This window comes from Diadema antillarum, unplaced genomic scaffold (assembly GCF_040938485.1).
Source record: "Diadema antillarum isolate AM-2024a unplaced genomic scaffold, OU_Dant_1.0 seq00000054_RagTag, whole genome shotgun sequence".
Taxonomy (NCBI): Eukaryota; Metazoa; Echinodermata; class Echinoidea; order Diadematoida; family Diadematidae; genus Diadema; species Diadema antillarum.
Genome location: NW_027271162.1, coordinates 658,561 through 679,234, shown reverse-complemented (window position 1 = coordinate 679,234; position 20,674 = coordinate 658,561). Strand labels below are relative to the sequence as shown.

Genomic DNA, 20,674 nt, shown 5'->3' with positions numbered 1-20,674 from the left:
AGGTTTGCTATAATTGTCTCAGAGTGCAGGTACATGTATTTGGGGAATTGAGGATTTTTACTTGACTTTTGACCGACCCTTTCATAAGTTTATGCATTGAGTGATTTTCAAGGTATGAAGAAAAAGTGTAATTACAGTATAAAATAAACAGTGAAATTTTGAGGAGTTGACCTTGACCTTTGACACCTGACTATAGACCCATGACCCCTAAATTCCCTAGATATTCCCTGTCAGTCAGTGCATGTGTATGTACCAAGTTCCATGAAGATGCATTGAACCATTTGCAAGAAAAGAGAAATTGTAACATTTTCACCTTACCTTTGACCTTTTGACCTTAGGACATGAAACTCTCTCTGGAGAATCTTCATGCAGTAGTACATGTCTACACAAAGTTTCAAGAAAATACCTTTGGGCATTGCATAGATATGGGGGAAATAGCAACATTTTTAGCATTTGACCTTGCCTTTTGACCTTTGACCTCTTGCCAATTTCGCTACAAAACTACTCAACTAATTGCCCCATCATACTTCATCCTTGGACCAAGTTTGGTGGAAGTTGCTTCGTCCAGTTTTGAGTTACAGCGTAAACAGATAAATTTTAGGATTTGACCTTGATCTTTGACCTTTGACCTCTGTCCGATTTCACTCAAAAACTAATCAAGTAAATTGTCTTATCATACATCATCCTCGGACAAAGCTTGGTGAAATTTGCTTGATCCAGTCTTGAATTATCGCGTAAACGGATACAATTTCATGATTTGACCTTGACCTTTGACCTTGGCCTTTAGCCGATTTCACCCAATATCTAATCAAGTAATTGCCCTATCATACTTTATACTTGGACCAAGTTTGGTAAAATTCCAGTCAATATTACTCAAGTTATCGCGTAAACGAACGCGGACGGACGTACGTACGGATGGACAACCCGAAAACATAATGCCTCCGGCACCACTTCGTGGCGGAGGCATAAAAACCTGAATCCTAAAGAACAGGATTCTAAATCAAAGGTCAGCTAGAACGCAATTTCATAGCTGTCCAATGTATGTGACAAAAACTTTTACGTTGTCACATCTAGCACAGAAACACAGAATGTTATTCAATGTCATCCAATACACATGCAGTGTACATATCAGCCTTGTAATCGGCTGTACAGGTCAAATTTTATCTATCTTGGACAGTCTTTCTGTCTGATCCCCTGTAAAGGTCCTAGCCCATTGAAGACTATAGACCTGCTTATTTGTACACATATTCTCAGGTACAATTGTAGTGTCAGCTGTGAGAAATGTGTGTTAACTGGCAAAATCAGCACATCCTCAAAGGGTTAAAGTGAAGAGGGAGGGAGTGCAAGCAACAAATTACATTTGAGCTGATGGCTAATCTTTCTTGCCACAACACCGAGTTGGCATGGTCATCCATCTGCAGTACACATGTATAGAGTCTGTCTCCGGAGTTACCACAAAGTATACATTGTAAATGCCTGGCGGATAAGCGATATCTGTCCCTGTCTTTATACAAAGGACAAAGGAGAATTTTGAACACATACTGCACATTGTTCAGTTCAGCAATTACTCATCAAATGCTGACAAAAATGAATAATGCAAACATACAAGTAGAAGTGCTATTAATGTACAAGCAATAAATAATCTCTCTCTCCCTCTCTTTCTCTACAAATGTTGGTACATATACATATATATTGTAGATATAAGTGAGAGAAAGACATACAAACATAAATACATACAGTGTAGAATATCTATATATATATCTATCTATATATATTCAATATATATATATATATATATATATATATATATATATATAAATAAAATATATATATATACATAAATTACATGTAAGTACTTATATAGACAGATAGACAGACAGAAACAGGCATAGAGAATAGACACCGAAGACACAATAAACAAATACAAATCCAAAGACGTATAATATACCTGATTGGCAAGAATAGGTTGTGCTCCCTGTAACGTGGGGCTCATTAACAACTGGGGCTGGTGCTGCGTCTGGCTGCCTGGGGGTGGGGTGCTCACTGCTAAACTGCTCGCCTGCGATGCAATTCCTGTATTTGAAAGTGAAGTTGCAGGGGTGGGGGGGGGGGGTGGGGGAGTTGGCGGTAGAAACAGAAAGGATGTATGAGATGGAGAAAGCGTGTTTATAAGTGTGGGTGAGACAAACGGCATGAGAGATAGAAAAAAGAAAAAGACATAAACAGAGAGAGAAAAAGAAAGAGAGAAAGAGATTAAATACGCTGGTGCTTTAGGCACACGCCATTAAAATTGAAATAAGCGCAAAAAGGAAAATGCCACTTGGGCTTTTAGTGTAATTGCATTAATGTATCAGTGTATCACCACATAAAGCAAAAATGTATATAAATTATGTGTGTAATCAGTCTTTCTCCCTCAAATGTCACTTTGGACATTGTAATCATATCCTCCTAGGCACGTTTTATTGTTGTTCTGTATTAAAGTCACCGATGCATTAGATGTTAAAATTTAATCTTAATTACTTTTAAAAATGGTGTATGAAATCACACTACAGTTCTGCAAACTGCAATAATGTATACATGTATGTCATACATTGTCAAACACTTCCTCGATACACCTGCCCCCACATACACTGAGACTTGCAAGATTCATGTAAGTAATAGCCAAAGGAAAACCCAGCATGTCAAAATCCTGCAATCTCTCCAGGTTAAAAACAACAGCAACAACTGCTGTCTCCTACCGTTGACTTCTTTTGCTCGCTTTATCAAGTTAGTCAACTTTACTATTGCATAATGCAACTATATGTGTGCATACAATGTGGTAAAAACTTGGTTTTATTAGTCTGGAAGTCTTTATTTCTTTATGAAAGTCTTTATGAGTCCTCATTAAATAGGAATCTGGATGACTCTGTAAGGGTATAATACTAGTAAAAAAAAAAAAAAAAAACCTCACTCCAGGTTTTTTGAGATGGAGTGAAGACTTCTCAAGAATCTACCATCAGGAGCCCGAAAACAGATGACCATGTGCCCCCCCCCCCCCAAAAAAAAAAAATCATTAGGAATACAACGAAACCCACAAACTGTCACCTCTAGCCATCAGGCGGTGCAAAGTGGCACCAATAGGACATCATACCATGCATGAAATGATAAGACTTGTTCAAGCTATTTGCAAAAACTCCTGTACAAGTTGTACATGGACCACATATTGGCTATTTAATGCATCAATTGGTAGTACCAACCATCGAAATGTATTTGACCTGCACCACAAATGGAGGCTTTTCACAGCATAGCGCGTGAGATGCAGAATGTAATTGACATCGTTCTTTGCAGCAGCTATGCAGATAATACTGGTAACATTATAGTCTTGCATTAACAAGGTACATGGAAGAGAAGCTTTAGCAACCATACACAGGATATTGACCCATTGAAGACGAGCTGATTAATGAAACGAGTAATGTGCAGTTTAATGCCCCGTCACTGTACAGGCACGCTAACCTGGAAACATTAAACTGCACATTACTTGAATATGACACCATTCTGAAGCAAATAATTTTCACACAACAATAGATATATAATGTACTCTTAAATGAATCCCACAAGGATTGGAACAATCATCCCCCAGCATTCCCACTGATCAGTTACTAGCCATCCCCTTTAATGACTGTAAATTGACTGCAACAATACAGATAAAACAACTCTACATGTCAACTCACCGAAGCCTTTCAACAGCGCCACTCAATCATATCGTCTGCGCTCACTGCACTCGACAGCTTCCTAAAAGCAGAGATTCTGCACTCAAAGCCATGGCAACGCACATCAGGCAACAACTGCATCAATGTGTTTGAGTGTTCATTTTTGGGTATCACATTCGTCTAAAGAAACGCTAGACTGTTCACACTTTCCAGACAGATCAGCATGTCATTTGAACCCTTTTTTTTTGTGCCCTGGCATGCACTTTCAAAAAATCTGTATTTGTTTAATTGGTTCGTCAAAAACCAAAACAAAGACAACTAGAAATGTCGCTGTGGTTATACCCCCGCCAAACAACATTTCATAAGCTTTGGTCAAAACAACATTTCATAAGCTTTGGTCAAAAAACTGAGGAAGTAGCTAAATCCGCAAGATCTTTCCTTGATCTTCTGCCATTAATATGCCATTACCATGGCAACGTACTTTCGGGTACTGTCGAAAAATGCGTCTTGCACATCTACAACCAAAGGCACACATCTGTACCAAGTTTCATGGAAATTGGGCAAAAACTGAGGAAGTAGTTTGCAACACAAAATTTTCCATCATTTTGGCTCATAATATGTGAGCTGTTACCATGGCAACATACTTTTTGTCACTGTCAAGAAATGTGTCATGCTGACCTATATCCTAAGACAAACATTCAATATGAATTCCATGAGAATTGGAAGAACACTGATGAAACAGTTTTGCCATGAAGCATTTTGCCCTATATTTTACCAATAACATGCCGTTACCATGGCAACGCACTTTTTGCCACTGCGGAAATATGTGTCTTGCACATTAACATATTCAGATGAACATCTGTACCTAATTTCATAAAAATTGATCAAAAACTGTGGGAGGAGTTCGCGACGCAAGATTTGTACCCATTTTTGCCCATAATATGCCGTTACCATGGCAACGTACTTTTGGGTACTGTCAAAAAATACGTCTTGCACATCTACAACCCAAGGCACACATCCGTGCCAAGTTTTATGGGAATCGGTTGAAAACTGAGGAAGTAGTTCGCGACGCAAGATTTGCAACGGACCGACCGCCCGACTGCCTGACCGCCCGACCGTCCGCTGATTCCTATATAGCCCCTTCAAACTTCGTTTGGCGGGGGTATAATAAAAGAATTCTACTGAACATCACTTCCTAAAACCCTTTCAGGAAATCCCCAACGGAGTAGGGATTAGGGAGATTACATAATCCTCACTCACTGATACTGAGGCTTCAGAAATTTGAATCACTGACAAAGGGGCCACTTATATTCAATTTGAGATTGAAATGCTGATCCAAAATTCCATTCACAGGGGAACTGTTCCAGTTCAATATTATTATCATTTTTTTTTTTTTTTTGGTAAGCTTGAGAGAGAGGCAATACCTTGAACATGCATAGCACATTTTTGGAAAACTAAAGATCCCTATTGTAGCGAGCTGTTCTGCACACGTCTACTTAATGTGAACCAGAAAGGCACTGACATGACGTCAGAATAAGCGCTCTATATTTGTGATTCTGTGTGTATGCTTCCCCATTAAAAGCATTTTAGAGAGAATTTGCCAATCGTAACCATGGTATGCTCATATGTCTCCCTGTTAAAGGCATTTAGAAAAAAAAAAAAAATTCCTGATTGTAAACGCAACTCTATGTGCATTTTGAATGCATTTCATATAGCTGGGACGCCACTGCGTCTTGAACTAAAAATGCTTCAAAAGCCTGAATATGGCCCAAAAAAGTTGAGCATAAAAACACCCTAACACTGCACGCCAGCGAGTGGATGTGTCGATTGGATGATAGAGCACAGTAGGGGATAAATCAAAGGGTTCTGAGGATAGACAGAAAGACTTCAACCCTTTCACTGTGTTAACCTGTTGAAAACGAGTCCCGAGTATACTGCGCCTCAGAATAGGATACTAGATCGAAGGCGCATTACAAATGCTGTACTTATTATACTCGGGCAAAGTGTCTATGGGAAATGCGTGCTAAACAGGTTAGATCACGTCCTCAACAGGTTAGATCACGTCCACTGGAGTGCTCTACTCACCCATTGACACAAATGTCTGGAAACTAATTATCAAAGAATAGAGACTATCTAATCCCTCTAATCAACGTTGTTTGTTTGTTTCCATCCTGTTGGACTGATGAGTCACATTGTACCAGTTAATGCCCAAGTGGGCTGGCTCACTAACAATTAGCTCATGTTCAGAGCTACATGTAATTGCTCACTGACTGCATGTGAAGAATGAATGGACACATATTGTAGAGGGTGCATAACAAAAACTTAAACACATTTTCTTACCCTTGCAGTGCTTTATATGTGAAACTTGTCTGAGAGGGTTACACAAGTACATATGCTTGGCTTGCCGTCTACTGAGTCAGGTGTGCGAACATGGCACATAAAGAGTTTAATGAAAATTAATATTATTCACATACATGTGTGATTTGTTTGTTTGTTTGTTTGTTTTTTGTTGCATTCTTAGAATTCAGGATTTCCAGCAAAAATGGCTAACATTTAGAGATTCCTCTTTATATTCCAATATCAATTTGTTGTTGTTGTTGTTGTTGTTGTTGTGAGGATGTACTGTGAATTTCTTTGGAAAATTATGACACAGTGGAAGCACATTAATCATAGGGACATCTTAGTTGATTTATTCATATATCATGCTTAAAACATTTGATGTAACTATCATTGAAACAAGTAACTGTGATGTGAGATGTGTTTGAATTGTCATGATTGTTGTACAAATGTCAATGGAAACAAAATTTCTATGTCCCATCATAGATCAAAACAAGATGAATCTGAATTTCCTGATAGGCACATCCACTGGGAAGCTCTCCTCATCAGTTGGCAAAGACTTTGGAAAATTCAGAGTCAATGAAAAAGAGATAGTCTGATCCTCCTAATCCCCTAATCCCTTAATCACCATAGCCTTCTAGTTGGACTGAGGCAACACTATGCCTAGAAGTGGGCAGTCTGAATGACATCAAGGTAGAGTATGTAAGAATTGACCAAATGATGTCAAAACTTGGCGTGTCAGAGCCATATATACGTACATAATTTGCACCTGTGCGCATACAGGTTTAGAGCAAAATACATTACACAGAAGTCTGAGAAAAAAAGCAATAAAAATGACATCTGTGAACGTTAATGCTTTTATGGACCTGTTGCCCATGGCTTTTTCCCTCCTGTCTATCATCCACACAAATTGAGTTGAGTGATCTGTGTATGTGTTTCATCTCCCACAAAAACAACCACTATATCTCTTCCTTCCTCAAACACAATAATAGCATCTCATTCATGTATAATTTTATGAGCTTTTCAGTCGAGCGAGCGTGTGTAGGCGTGTGTTTGCATGGTGTATGTCTGTAGCCGGGAGAAGAGACTATAGAATCCCCAGATGACATTTCAGGATTAAACAATGTCATTTGGAAGATTAGATAAATGCATTTCCCTTGGGTTCACATTTTCTGTTAGAAAGGGAATGGGGTTGTGAGATACAAAAAAATAACAAGCATGCTGACATTGCTGAAGTCTTCACTTCCCCCCCCCCCCCTCCCCACACCCACAGGATCTTTATCAAGGAGACACCAAGATATAGCAAGCTACACCACTGAATGTTTTAAATACAAAAAGCATACGTGTACATTCTGATGCAACAAACTTATTCCATGTCACACACTTTGCTGGTTTGTCAAAATGCCTGGATGCAGTAAAATGAAGACCACTTTTTAATAACAACTAGCTGGTAATAGGGCACTTTAGATAGAGTGTACTTTTATCAAAATGCAAACTTTGGCCAAAAAAAAAATAGAAAATAGGTAATCCAAAATTTTGCAGATGAATGCAATAGCAGGAATTAAAGTATGAATTTGTTTGTTTTACATGGCTACCAAATAGAAACAATGAGTGCTTTACAAGCAAGCAACCTTGGGAGTGATGGCTTGAAGTCCCTTCCCAAGAACTAGGCAAATGAGGAGAGAGTGTGCCTGGCCTATAAGGGGCACAACCACTGCAGCTAGGGGACTTGAACCAGCGACCTTCAGACTGACAGTCCTAGGTCTTATCCACTGTACCACAACAGCTCCTCAAAAGTGTACTTAGCCAAGAGGAAATGTCAGCTACAATCAAAGCAGATCTGCACAAATATATTCCACTAAAATGTACCTGAAGTGGACTTCAAATCGATCATTAGATGTAAGCAAAGACTGGTGGGACGTATCAAATTCATTGAGCAGGATGGGTGTGGAATCCACAAATGACATCCGGCATGAGAAAACCTGTGTTGAGGAGCAATTCGCAGAGAACCATGATTTTGAATTAAAGTAATAGTTTGAGTTTGTGCCACACACACAGGTGCATGGTCCCCGCAAATGGTAAAATCTCTACAGGATAATGCACAATGCAGTTTACTTTTTTTTTTTTGCTTCAAACTTTTGCACTTCCTTGCACCTCTGTGAAAATATAAAGAGAACTCATGTGACTCATTTCAGCACTTCTGATTGGCTACTTTCTTAAACCCTCTCTATAAATAAGTCTAGCTGTCATTAGGATCAGGGGTGTGGGAGCACTTGCAGAAAAAAAGTCTGAAAAAACTTGAAACTTATGAAAAAGAAGTCTGAAATGTACTAAACTGTAAACATTTCAATGTATTTGGACTGCAAAAAAGTCTGAAAAGTGAGTTTGGGGCAGAGTAAAAATGTTTAAATTGATATCAGATTAAACTCTGAACTCTCACATCACTGTAATAGAATCTTCTGGGAGACTGAATAGTCTAGCTGTGAGCAGACACTCCCGGAAGACCTGGCTTGAGACTCGATATAATTGAATAAGTGTTCCCAAGCTGAGAGAGTTCTTCAAGACCTTGCTAGTGAGATATTTATCATTGCCTGCTATCTGGCTATCGTACACTTGGATATCAGCATATTTTGGATATGCCGTATGTCAAAAAAAAAAATTACAATGGGACCCTCAGCAATGTAACTTCAAAAATAGTGAATCAATTCAAATACAATTTCAGTGTATGAAACTGTTACTTACTATCCACATCTTACAGAAAACCCCATCCCATGTGCTTATGTGGTCAAAGAGAAATGAGGAGTTTTGTAGAGCATGTCAGGAATCCCTTCCCTCCAGGTTCTGTCCCTTGCGTTCACACATCATGCAGTTCAAAGAGCATCCAAGTGCAAAACTTGAAAGAACCAGACCCATGACATGCTTTACAACGATCTCCATAAATTTCTTTCTGACCACTTTTTAATAACCAAATTGAATGGGATCTTCTGCAAAGCATAGCTAAGATGTTATATTCAAGACCCTGAGGTATCATTTAGACAGTAAATAATCAAACTGGAAGTTACCAATGTGAAAATCTGATTGTAATTTTTTTGGGGGGACATACTGTAGTCAACTGTCTTCCTTACATCAATATTTATTTTTTCTCCCTCAGGTATGTTTGTGTTTGTGCTCAGCAAGCATCTCATCCTCCTAAAAATTCACTGCAATTCTTTTTTTCTTTTTTTTTTTTTTTGGGGGGGGGGATAAACTTGATATGCAACTGATAGATTTGTGGCTCAAAGTCACAGCTCTATTTTTGTGACTGTCAACCGACGTAAGACCTTTAGCAGGAGAGCATATCATTCATCTGGACAGCATCAACGGGGATTTGAGAATGAGAGGAGAAATGGCTCAGCAAGGACATCGCGAATTGTCATTTTCGCTGCCCACTCTGCCCCACTCGGATGAAAGGGCACGGCGCGTCTGGGTGCAAAGTTGGATTTCAATTGCATTTAGATTGAATCCAATGGCATAGAGCCGAAGAGAACTGTAAACTCGAATTGAATTCACCTTTTTTCCCCCTTTTCTTTCAGTGATGGCTTGATAAGCACAAAAAAAAAAAGAAGGAAGAAAACCACAGCAGTACATACATAATAAAAGAAAGAAAAAACACATCTGGAGATTCAACACAGTGTCAAGGTGAAAATGGAAAACCACTAGAACAAAACGCTGTACTCAGAGAAGAAAGCAAAGACCACTGATATCTTAGCTGCAACTTAAATGTATCAGATGCTATATATCCATTGCATTAAAGATAGAATGAAATTGTAAGTAAAGGCTACTAAAGCCCCAAATGTACTGGGTTGGGCCATTTCTCATATTGTATAGCATTTCAAACTAAAATGCAGCACACATATTCAATTGCACACAAGTCATATACTCAGTGTTTGACTATCGACCATGTAAATTATTGTACTTTGCAGTGTTCTCTTTACAAGGTCTTCCTGAATATTCACATCATTAGAAACACAGAATTGCTGCTTCAGAAAATGACAGCCAAAATTGAAGCACACACCACACTGTGCACTCTTTTTTACCTTTTTTTTTTCTTGAGTCACAGATAAATCAACTTTAAAGCACAGAGAAATTAAAGGAGCGTATCCCTGCCTGTATAGTGCAAATCAAACTTAGATGTGAAAGTATTAAGATTATAATGACTATGCGAGGATGGTATTTGTCAAATTTAAAACAGCAGGAAATCTACACTGTACTAATAAACCACAAGTAATGAAGACAACACACACATGTACATCTGTAGGTAGCAATTTTCATCTATAAGTTGGAAATGTGGACCACTGTTACAATCTATGCTCTTTTCCCCCGAGTTTTAAGCAGGTCCAACAGATAAGAATTAAACAGCACTGTGCCATATGTTTTTTTAATGAAGGCGAGGTTGAGGTATCTATACGCTGTTCACTCCTGCGCTGCTGATCATTACAGGTGTGCGTATGTGTGTTGTTGCAGACGGTGTGCTAGGGTCCCTAATGCAGCAAATCGATAATCGGTCACTCGCGCCTTCTCCCTTTTCTGCTTCAGCTCCCTTTGCTGACTTAAATTTTCTCGCTGCTGGAGGGCAGTATTCGTCTTCTCTTACACCTTATCGTGACTCTCTGCAGCTCGGGACGCCTCTCCTCCCCTCTTCTGAGTCACATGACCCACACACACACACACACACACACACACACACACAAAACAGAAAACGTACGGACAAAGTCTATATTTCGGACAAAACACTTTCCCTCATTAGAGCTAATGCATAGAGAGGAATGCTGAACACATTTCCCCATTTGGGACCAGATGGTGTACAAACAGGATTGAGGGTGTTATGCAATCACTTTCATTATCACATCAAATTGTCACATTTCGCGCAATAGAAGCCAAAAAAAAAGAGAGATGCGGCGTGGATCAATTGTCGGACGTCTAAAATTTTCTTGATGAACAATGTCTGGCATGTTTGACTAGGTTTGACAGGAACAGTGTATTTGTAGTAAGCAAGATATCGATCAGCATTCCAGAGGCCGCTGATATGAAAGCTGTATGAAAAATAATGATATCCTCCGACTTGTCAAGATGTTTTAAAACCATGGAACATGAGAATTGCCCTCAATAGTAAGCACTCTTGAAAACTACCCTGTATCTTGAGAGCAAAATCTACTTTAGATGTTGAAGAAGTGGAGGCAATTTCGCATTTATCGTTAAGTGACTTTGTCATTTTGATTGCAACGAGAGAACTTGCGAATCTCATGTTCCAATTCCTTTGAATTTTCATTTGCAGCTAAAGTAATGCAGCTTGCTCAGCACATTACCCTCTCTTCACATTTCATCTAATAAATGTGCAATTATTGTCAGTAGGCCCTTTCAAAATGTTACATCATGTATTTCATCCATTATATTTCATCAAATTCCATGGATACACTTCAAATTGGGTAATTCTTTACTAAAGCACATGACATACATTTCCCCTAACTTACATGTATGATGTGATTTTTCAGAGAGAAAGGGGGGGGGGGTGCTTTAAAATTTGTTTAGATTCATAGCTACTTGTACCATCTTGATGAAAGAGACATTGAATACTACCAAGCAAAGTATACTATGTGTAGCTATTAAGTGTTGGCCCATCCACATCTATAGGTTGTAGTTCCTGACTGATGCAGTGAACAATGTAATTATATCATGGGTACATTTGGGAAGGGTGGGGGAGGGGGGGGGGGGGACAGAGCATATTAACTCCTCCTGCAAACACAAGCTCCGGATGTACACAATGTCATCGGGTCACAGCCCTCCCGACACCATCCATCTCGCGAAAGGCACACGCCAACATCCACTTCAGGTTTACTCATTTGCCGCTCTGGCCAGCTCCTTTTCCAGGAGGCTGGTGATGTCATCACTATTCTTGTGCCCCCGCTGCTTCCTCCTCCACCTCCTCCTCCTCCTCCTCCTCCTCCTCTAGAGGAAGAGATGGTTCGTCGGGTCTCCGGTCTGTGGCGGTGTCAAGTGGAATGGGGGGGATGGTGGTTAGAGGTAACGCGGTAAGGAGGAGTAGGGTAGAGGGTGGAGGGTGGGGAGGGGGGAGGGTGAGACACCGTGTGATGACTCAATGTCAGGGCGATTGTCTCTTGCCATCTACAGCTACTACAAGCATCTCCCCACGGGCTGAATCTGACCAACGCATCAGGTTTGGTGATGCTTTCTACAGTCGTGCTACTTACACTCCTATTGTTAAATTCATCAAAGTATGATGGAGCACACTCCATGCTATATATACATCACCTTCACGTTGACACCTCCAACTCACAGTTCATTCTTACATCGTGAGAGGATGGAGGCACATAAAACTAGTAATTTACAACTTGTACCATCCATTAAAACAAAGTAATACAAGAACAACAGGTATTATGTTTGAGAAATAAGCAAAGATGGACAATTACTTCGATTAAAAAAACATGATTTTAACATCAGTATCTGAATCATTATGCATGGTTGTCAACAAGAACCTTGAAAGAATAGCAGTGCAAGACATGACTGCATGAAATGTCATCATGCCAATTTCTTGGAAGGCACATTCCCATGACAACTATGCAGAGTGCAAGTGAAGCATCTCATGGGTTGTTGTTGTCGTTGTGGGTTTGTTTTCTATTCTTTCCTTAGAAAAGCTGGTGGGGAGGGCGTGAAAAAGACTAGACTGGCCAAAATGAGAATTTCTCAGAAATACAATTACAGTGTAGCTGCATATTAAACTGCACAACATGTTGTTCTTGCATTTAAACAATATTAACAAACAAATGTATTAATACCAGACATGCTATCTAAATGCATCCTGTTGCAACTGAGGACCCATCAAAGTCACTTTGACTCAAACACACACAAATACACACAGCATATAAAGCTACAGCAAGTCAATTATCTTTCAATTATCAATTGTGTATTGTGCAGATTCTGTTGATGTCTGTGCATGAAAAATTGTCATCTTCTTTCTACACACATGACAGAGCACAGATCTTAAGGCCTGTGTGTGTATGTTTTTACAATTATGTCCCCTTTCTTGTACTATATCCAGGTGTATTCATGAATCTATTTTGAGGAACATAAGCAGGATATCATAAACACCTTTAATTTTCCAACACAGAGACCAAAAATATTCCTTTACTGGAATCATGTACTATCTGCAAAATATTGTAACAAATAAGTAACATCCACACATTTTTTTTCTTTGACAGTGAGTACTTAGTTCATCCTAGACTTTATAGTATCACTATTCAATTCAGAGAACATGCACCTCTACCCATACGTGATAGACACTATAAACTATGGTACAACTGTACAATACATGTATACAAGAACATCATAGTATATCGATAGATGCAATACACAAATGCCATGTTCACACGCACACACACACATACACACACACGCAATTACAGACATACATTAGTACTAATGTACCATTGTAGGCAAAGGGGACAAACAAACAAATGGAGACAAATTAGAAGTAATTGCTATTTGAAGGGCATCATTAGTCCCAGAGAGAGAGAGCTGACATTTCTCAAATTGATTCGAGGGCCTGGAGAGAAGGTACAGAGTAGTCTCCCGGATACAATACACGAAGACATGACTGTACTCTACACTTGTTATCTGACAGGCTTTTAACATGTGTGCATACTTGGTAAGTTTTCTATGAAGTCACTTGATGATGAATACAAAACAAAGACATATAAAATAGTATGATACTGAGTATACAGTGGATCTCTCTCTCTTTCTCTTTCTCTCTCTATTTCTCTATATGTCTTATCCATCAATCTATCTATACATGTATCTATCTACCTATCCCCATATTTCTATCTATCTATCAATCTATCTATCTCTATCTCTGATCCATCTTTCTTTTAATATCTATCTTACTATTTAATCTTATCTATAGGATTGAATTCCCCTTGGAAAAATAATGTGCTGTAAAACGAGGAATGTTGGCGTGCATTTTAATTTTGTAAATTTCGTGAGCGGCAACATTCACATAATTAAAAGGCATGCATAAGTTCTTGCCTACACAATATGCATTGGATGCCCGTGGCAAGTCGCGAAAATTTCATGCTGCGAAAAAGGCCGTCGGCTTCAACTCTTGAACTTGTCATGCCCCGAAAATATTGTGTATTACAGTATCAGCAGTACATCACTGAAAACTCGTGAGGATGAAATCATTTTGCAAGAATATATGGCCAAAGACTAGAAATAATCTGGAAATTCATTCAGTCATCTGGGCAGACCATAATCAATCCTATTTACAATACATTGTACATTATAAGAACTCTGTAAATCATTATTTTGGAGCTTACATTCTACAAGCTTCTGCTTTTTAATAGGTTTCTCATGACAAAGGTTATTGATATTTGCTTGGTGTTTGTTTCTTTTTATCTCAAATTGAGTATTCTATGTAGTATTTCTCTCTTGAAATCAAATGGAACATAAAATTGTATGAAATGTGGAATATTGAACTACACAAGCAAAAAAAAAAAATCAAATACCTCTCAGGGCAAAAAATATTTTACATTTCAAATATCAAGAGGAATCCTGTAAAAGAAAAGAACCCTGTGAAAGAAACAACAAACCCTTAGTTCTTCACTCTTTCATCTTAATTATAACTACTGTAAAAGTTGTTTTAGCAAGAGTTTAATTTTCACGAATTTTGCAAATCACTGTTTGGTCGTGATTTAAGCAACACATGAAAATATTACCACACACTTAGGGTATTAGTGTGTACACCTAAAATAGCCAAGGCCTCAATTACAAAAACAACACACAAAATATCTGTATACAAAAATAGCAGCTTTTGCAGTCCTTAGTATTCCATAAACTCACTTGAGGCTATGTACTTTGTATATTCCTTGAACAATTCCAAGACTACTATATGAAAATATCTAACAAGTTATGCATCTAAAAGACAATTTTATCATTCAACAATTTTTACAGGCATCATGTCATCAAATTTTTTTCTTCTCAAAACTTTCCCTTTTCTTATATAAACTTTACACAAAGATGACACTGGACACCAAGTTTTTGAAAATGATAAAATCAAATTAAAGCTGAAACTGCCTCCTGGCTATAAAGCATAGTTACATATCTGATGGTTGACTTTAATTCATTTAGCCCCATCTAATTCATTTTTCTTGGAACCCCCGGATATCTTTTAACCAAATTCTGGACATTTATACTGTACAAGATCTCTTGGAACTCAAAATCACCTCACCTCTGTATTTTGGCAGTGGTATTTTTTATGATGGCTAAATTAACAGAGAAGTCAAAATCAAATGCTGATGGAATTTTGTCACAATGTGCAAAATGCACACAATGATGCATTGTCATAAAAAGTCGTCTGCAGCGTGAGATTCAGATTATAGCAACTCTTCAAATCACAAAGCAATTTATAGGCACTACAAGGGGTACTGTGAAAGATGGAGAGATAAGCAGAGAGACAGACAGACAGACAGACAGACGGACAGGGAGAGATAGAGATAGAGAGATAGATTTATAGCATTGTGCATTATTTCTACTATTTTTCAGCTGGCTGCTACACCTGTTGACAATTATTAATGCTGCTGCCGGCTACCATTCATTATCTGTGCGCAGGAGCTACACTTCATATACATAGTTAATGCCATGCTGATCTCTCACCAGAAAATCTTGTTTATGCTTTTTGTGCATCTCAAGGGGGAAAACCCCCTCAAAACAAGAAACAGATAAAAGAAAACAAAATTAGGAAAAGTGAGAAGGAAAAACAGCTCCCTTGGTACATTGCTTGCACTTAAATCTTTTCTGGGGGAAAGAAACCCCACCCAACTCAGCTTTCTGAACCCAACATACTTTCCCATCTCCTCAATTCCAGCTCCATTACAACTACTTTAATGTTTCTTTAACCATACAACTGCACTTTTGAAATGCCAGCTCGTTTCATCCTTGATCAAAGGAAATTGTTGACAGTTCACAGACTTACTTCACGCTGATCATAATGCTTCCATAATTGAATGTATGCTCAGGTAAATAAAAGCTTTTACTGGTATTATTACCTTGTCAACACTTAATGGCTCAACCTGATATGGCATACTGTTCTTCTTTAATATCATGACATCACACTGGGGTATAAATATCTTCATTTGTGACATTTGAAGGAAGTATGTACAAGACAAGCAATTACGCAGGGTCGCAACATTATTTCATATTTTCCTGGCTTGCACTGCCATTGCAGTATGTCTTTTGACTGTTATTGCAGTAATTACCATCTTGCAGATTCCGAGGAAATGTTGTTCATGTATATCAATTTCTCGAGGCTATTTGAAACAAAAATATGAGCACGGTGCTGAGCAAGAATTTTGTTTTCATAATATCTTTAATCTAGATGATGATTGATGATGATGATGATGATGACGATGATGATGATGATGATAACAACCAAGCAATAATAACAACAATAATAATGTACCTGGTCTGTTGTAAGGTGCATTTCCAATCAAACTCATTTATGTGCTTTACATGTTTACATGGTAAAATCATCTCAATGGTGAAGTGAAAAATATATATAGGAAGTTCTTAAAATTCTTCATTGGTGAAGTCAAAAAGAATATCCATTCAAAGGAAGTTCTTGAGATTCTTTTAATGAAAATTGATGCTGAGTGTGATGAGCGAAGTACCTTTGGCAAAGTATTCCATGCCTATGCTCCACAAACTGAAAAACCACGCTCACCAGCCTTAGTTTAACCTATCATTTTTCTACCATTTCTTGTAGTATCCACAGCATACAACAGACAAAATTGCTACTGATGTGATCAAATTGATAACTTACATTGAAGTGTTGACTAACCTCACTTATATATATATCAAACACATATGTTATATACTGAAGTGCCCTGCTCCACTGTTATCAAAGTGCCATCTCTACTTTAACAGCAGGACTCAATATTAGTAGTGGCCCGGGGCCACCAGAAATAGATGCCGGGCCACCACTTTTTTAAGGAAAGATATGTGTTGGTGGCATGATTGGGCTACCAAATTTCATTGTCCGGCCACCAAAAGAAAAAAACAAACAAACTTAGTGTCGAGCCTTAACTATAACATCAAGGGGGGGGGGGAAACTGCTGTGCTTGGACAATTAAAGAATTTTAAGCTCCCCTTGCAGTCTAGTACTATGCTTTGTTCTTGAAAAGAGAAATGCCTCCAATGTTTTTTGATCACATAAAAGTTTGTGAATTGTCTTCATGGGGTCTGGTACAATCTTGTTTTCTTGAGGTATTTCTAACTTCTCCTCAATGTGGTTTCAAGAGCAAATGCAGTTACTGTGATTACACTATAAATTTGACACAATACCAGGCAAGCAGGATAGAACAATGTTGGCTTTTTCTGCTCTTTTATGCCTGAGTTCTATTTTGGAATCATGATTATCTTGATGTCCTTGAGTAATAAAAGCACAACTACTGTAAAAGTGGAAATTTTCGTGGTGTTGAAATTTTCGCGCATTTTGCGCGACCAGATACTAGCGTGAAAATAAAAACATGCAAATATTTTTGCTTACCATATGTTGCAGTAGTTGATGTCTTGATTCCACGGAATTGAAAACACACGAAACTCTTCTTGACCAGCCAAGCGCGAAAAATATCCACTTTTACAGTATGTTGCTTAAAATTCTGCTAATATTCACTATCTGATCATATCAAAGTAAGACGTACATGTACATCAACAAAGATAAAGATCTTGAATAAAATCTATGAAAATCATTTAAGTGTAAAGACCTTTTCATGAATATTGTCTTTCAATGTACAGAAACATGGAAAACAGTTTTTACTTGTGAAATGGCATTGAGACAGATGAAAAAGATAAACGGCTCATGTCAGTCATTACATAACTTCATCATCTGAGCAGGAATGGTGAGTGTGGCAAACTTACACTCACTTTGCACAATTAAAAAAAAAATGCTTCCAAGATGTAAAGATGTTAAAAGAATTCAAATCTGCATTAAAAATTTATCTGCTCATCTAATAGTCTCATGCTTTAGCACTATGCAGCTGGTATGTCTGAACATTCTGACATTGTACCTTCTTCTCACATCTCTCTCTTTAACCCATTTAGGATGGACTGATTTTGCTATTTATAACACACATTTCCCATAGACGCCTGCCCAAGTACTCTTGGGACTCGTCTTAAACGGGTTAATAGTGCTTAGAGATCTTTATAGTACTTTAATGTTTTAATGTGAAAAGCGCTTTTATATTGTGAAATACTATTATTATTTAAGACATTTTTTGCACAACTCGGGGCTAAAAAAAAAAAAGATGTTCCTTACCTGCTTGGTATCCCGCCTTAGCCCCTGTAACTGACGACGATGACGACAGCGCTGTACTGCTTTGAGTGCGAAGGGCGCCACTGTTGGCCGCGGCACTCTGCATGGCCAGGAGGAGTTGGTCGGTGGCGCTTTGTGGCTTGGCTGCTATGCTTCCTGCAAGCTGGAGAGGGCGACAAACAGAAACCGACACGAAAAAGTTATATCATTTCCTTGCTTTTTTTTTTCATCTTGCCTTGCATTCATTACCCTATAATCTGGCACACGACCAGACAAACTAAATCCTTGAAAATCTCCATTACAATTCTGTGACACAGAACCCTATATTCCATCAATGAGGATATTAATGCACTTGAACTCCACTAAATATCACTAAGTGCATTTGAAAAGTCTGCCTTGATTTGACAGGAAACTCAAAAACTGTTTTACCAGTATTACTGTAAAGCCAAAAATGTTTGCATCCATGACACTTTTAAGTATTTTGTGAAGAGCCATGATTCATAAAGTATAAAGTACAAGCAAAAGTGTTTTGTCTGCACACAGAATGCCAGTGGTGATTTAAGAAAAGTTTAGATTTGTGAACATTTTAATTCTTATGTGGTGAATGTTATTGGTATTACAGTACTAGAGAATGAAAGTCTCCATTTTCTGTATGAAGAACAGTACTAACATATTGGTTTCTTTAATAGAAGGCATATATGTCACATACAAGATAGGTAACATAGCTACATGTATGTGTTGCCCCTTTAATATCAAAGTTGGCACAAGAATAAATTTGACGAGACCTGGGCCCTGTTATATTGACTGCTATCATAAGTCCATGGCAGCCTGTGTAGTAAGGATATTTATAATTGATTAAATATCTTTTGACAGAATGTGGCCCTGAAGTTGTTCTCACACAGTAAACTCTTGAGCTACAGATTTTGACTGCTGAGTTGCTGAGATGAATGCATGTGCTCTTCAAACTTTGGCCAGCCAGTGTAATCCCATTTTCTTTTGACGAAATAAGGATGAGCCATAAGATAAGCCATCGTCCCCCCCCCCCCTCCATCAAAACAAAGAAAAACAAGAAAACAAAGCAAAAGAAGAAAATAACACAAAACAACAAATCACGTGGGCCTCCTACTAAATGGTGATATGAAAATGGAAAGCAATGACACACAAAAAAAACAAAAACAAATAAGGGACAGACGGGTGAAGATATTGATACACTGAATTGGAATTTTTTAACTAGTCCTTCCAGATGTTAATATGGTGGGGGGGGGGGGGGGGAGGGGGGTACTGTACGGGTGACCCACTTGCATTTCAGAATCCACTATTAAGATATTCGATATGTGCATTTAGAAATAAGGTACAAATCTTGATAGTAGGCTCAGCTTGCACACTACAGCTCTCTTGTTGATCATTTCTGCGAAATGGCAAATGCGACAAAATATATCCTCCTGTATTATAGCACAGCTTGGATATTCCACAACAAATTCCAGCTGGTCTTTCTGGCTGGCTAAGAAAACATGTCCAGAGCAGGCCCTGCAGAAAAGACCCAGCCATCCCCTCCCCTTCTGCTCTTTAAATAGCAGTTGAAGGTCTTCGTAGTGGCAGATACTCCTGTCCCATCAATGAATGATTTACAACCTTTCCACTTCCAGGAAGTTTTGATCACAAATGACAATCTTAGGCACTATCACTGATATACTTATATTCAAGCATCAACACTGAATTGTTGGAGAGCCCTGCAACATCGTTTTACAACAATCCGACTTTTTTTCTGAAAGACTCAAGTTGTGTCATTGGAAGCTTTGCCATGAGAGTTGACCACATTTTCATTTGCTTCTATCCTCAGAGGTAAAAGAAATGGAAAACTGTAGAGTTGGCTTATGATGGAAGATGGAATAAAGGAGAGATGAATGAAAACCAGTCTGTCTTTAACCCGTTGAAGACTAGTCCTGTCTACACTCGGGCAGGTGTCTATGGGAAATGCGTGCTGCAGCAAAATCAGCCCATCCTCAATGGCTCAAGCTCCGAGGACGGTGCCAAGAGATACAAATAGGGAGTTTTCGATTGGGTGAACGAGAAGGTTGTGACGCCGAGCGCAAGAGTATGTCAAGGCGTCACGTCTGTACGTTGACCTGCTGCTGAAATACATTTTGATTTCGGGCGTCACGTCTGGTGGTGTGTGCAGGTGGCTACCTGTGTCTTGGGTGCATAGTTATGTGGAATTTGTGACTTGCTTTTTACCTGTAATATTTATTTTGTCTTTAGTTAGATACCAAATAAGTACCCTGGGATT

At 38.5% G+C, this 20,674-nt stretch overlaps 1 protein-coding gene across 1 annotated transcript in view; it reads right to left on the bottom strand.

The window, feature by feature from the left end:
• The window catches only part of LOC139725696 (uncharacterized), a 93,895-nt gene that overhangs the window by 17,584 nt on the left and 55,637 nt on the right, over positions 1-20,674 (bottom strand). The window contains exons 3-4 of the mRNA XM_071636777.1: positions 18,391-18,550; positions 1,949-2,073 (exon numbers count right to left, since the gene is read on the bottom strand). Of these exons, the coding sequence (XP_071492878.1) occupies positions 1,949-2,073; positions 18,391-18,550 (285 nt within the window). The remainder of the gene's footprint in view (positions 1-1,948; positions 2,074-18,390; positions 18,551-20,674) is intronic.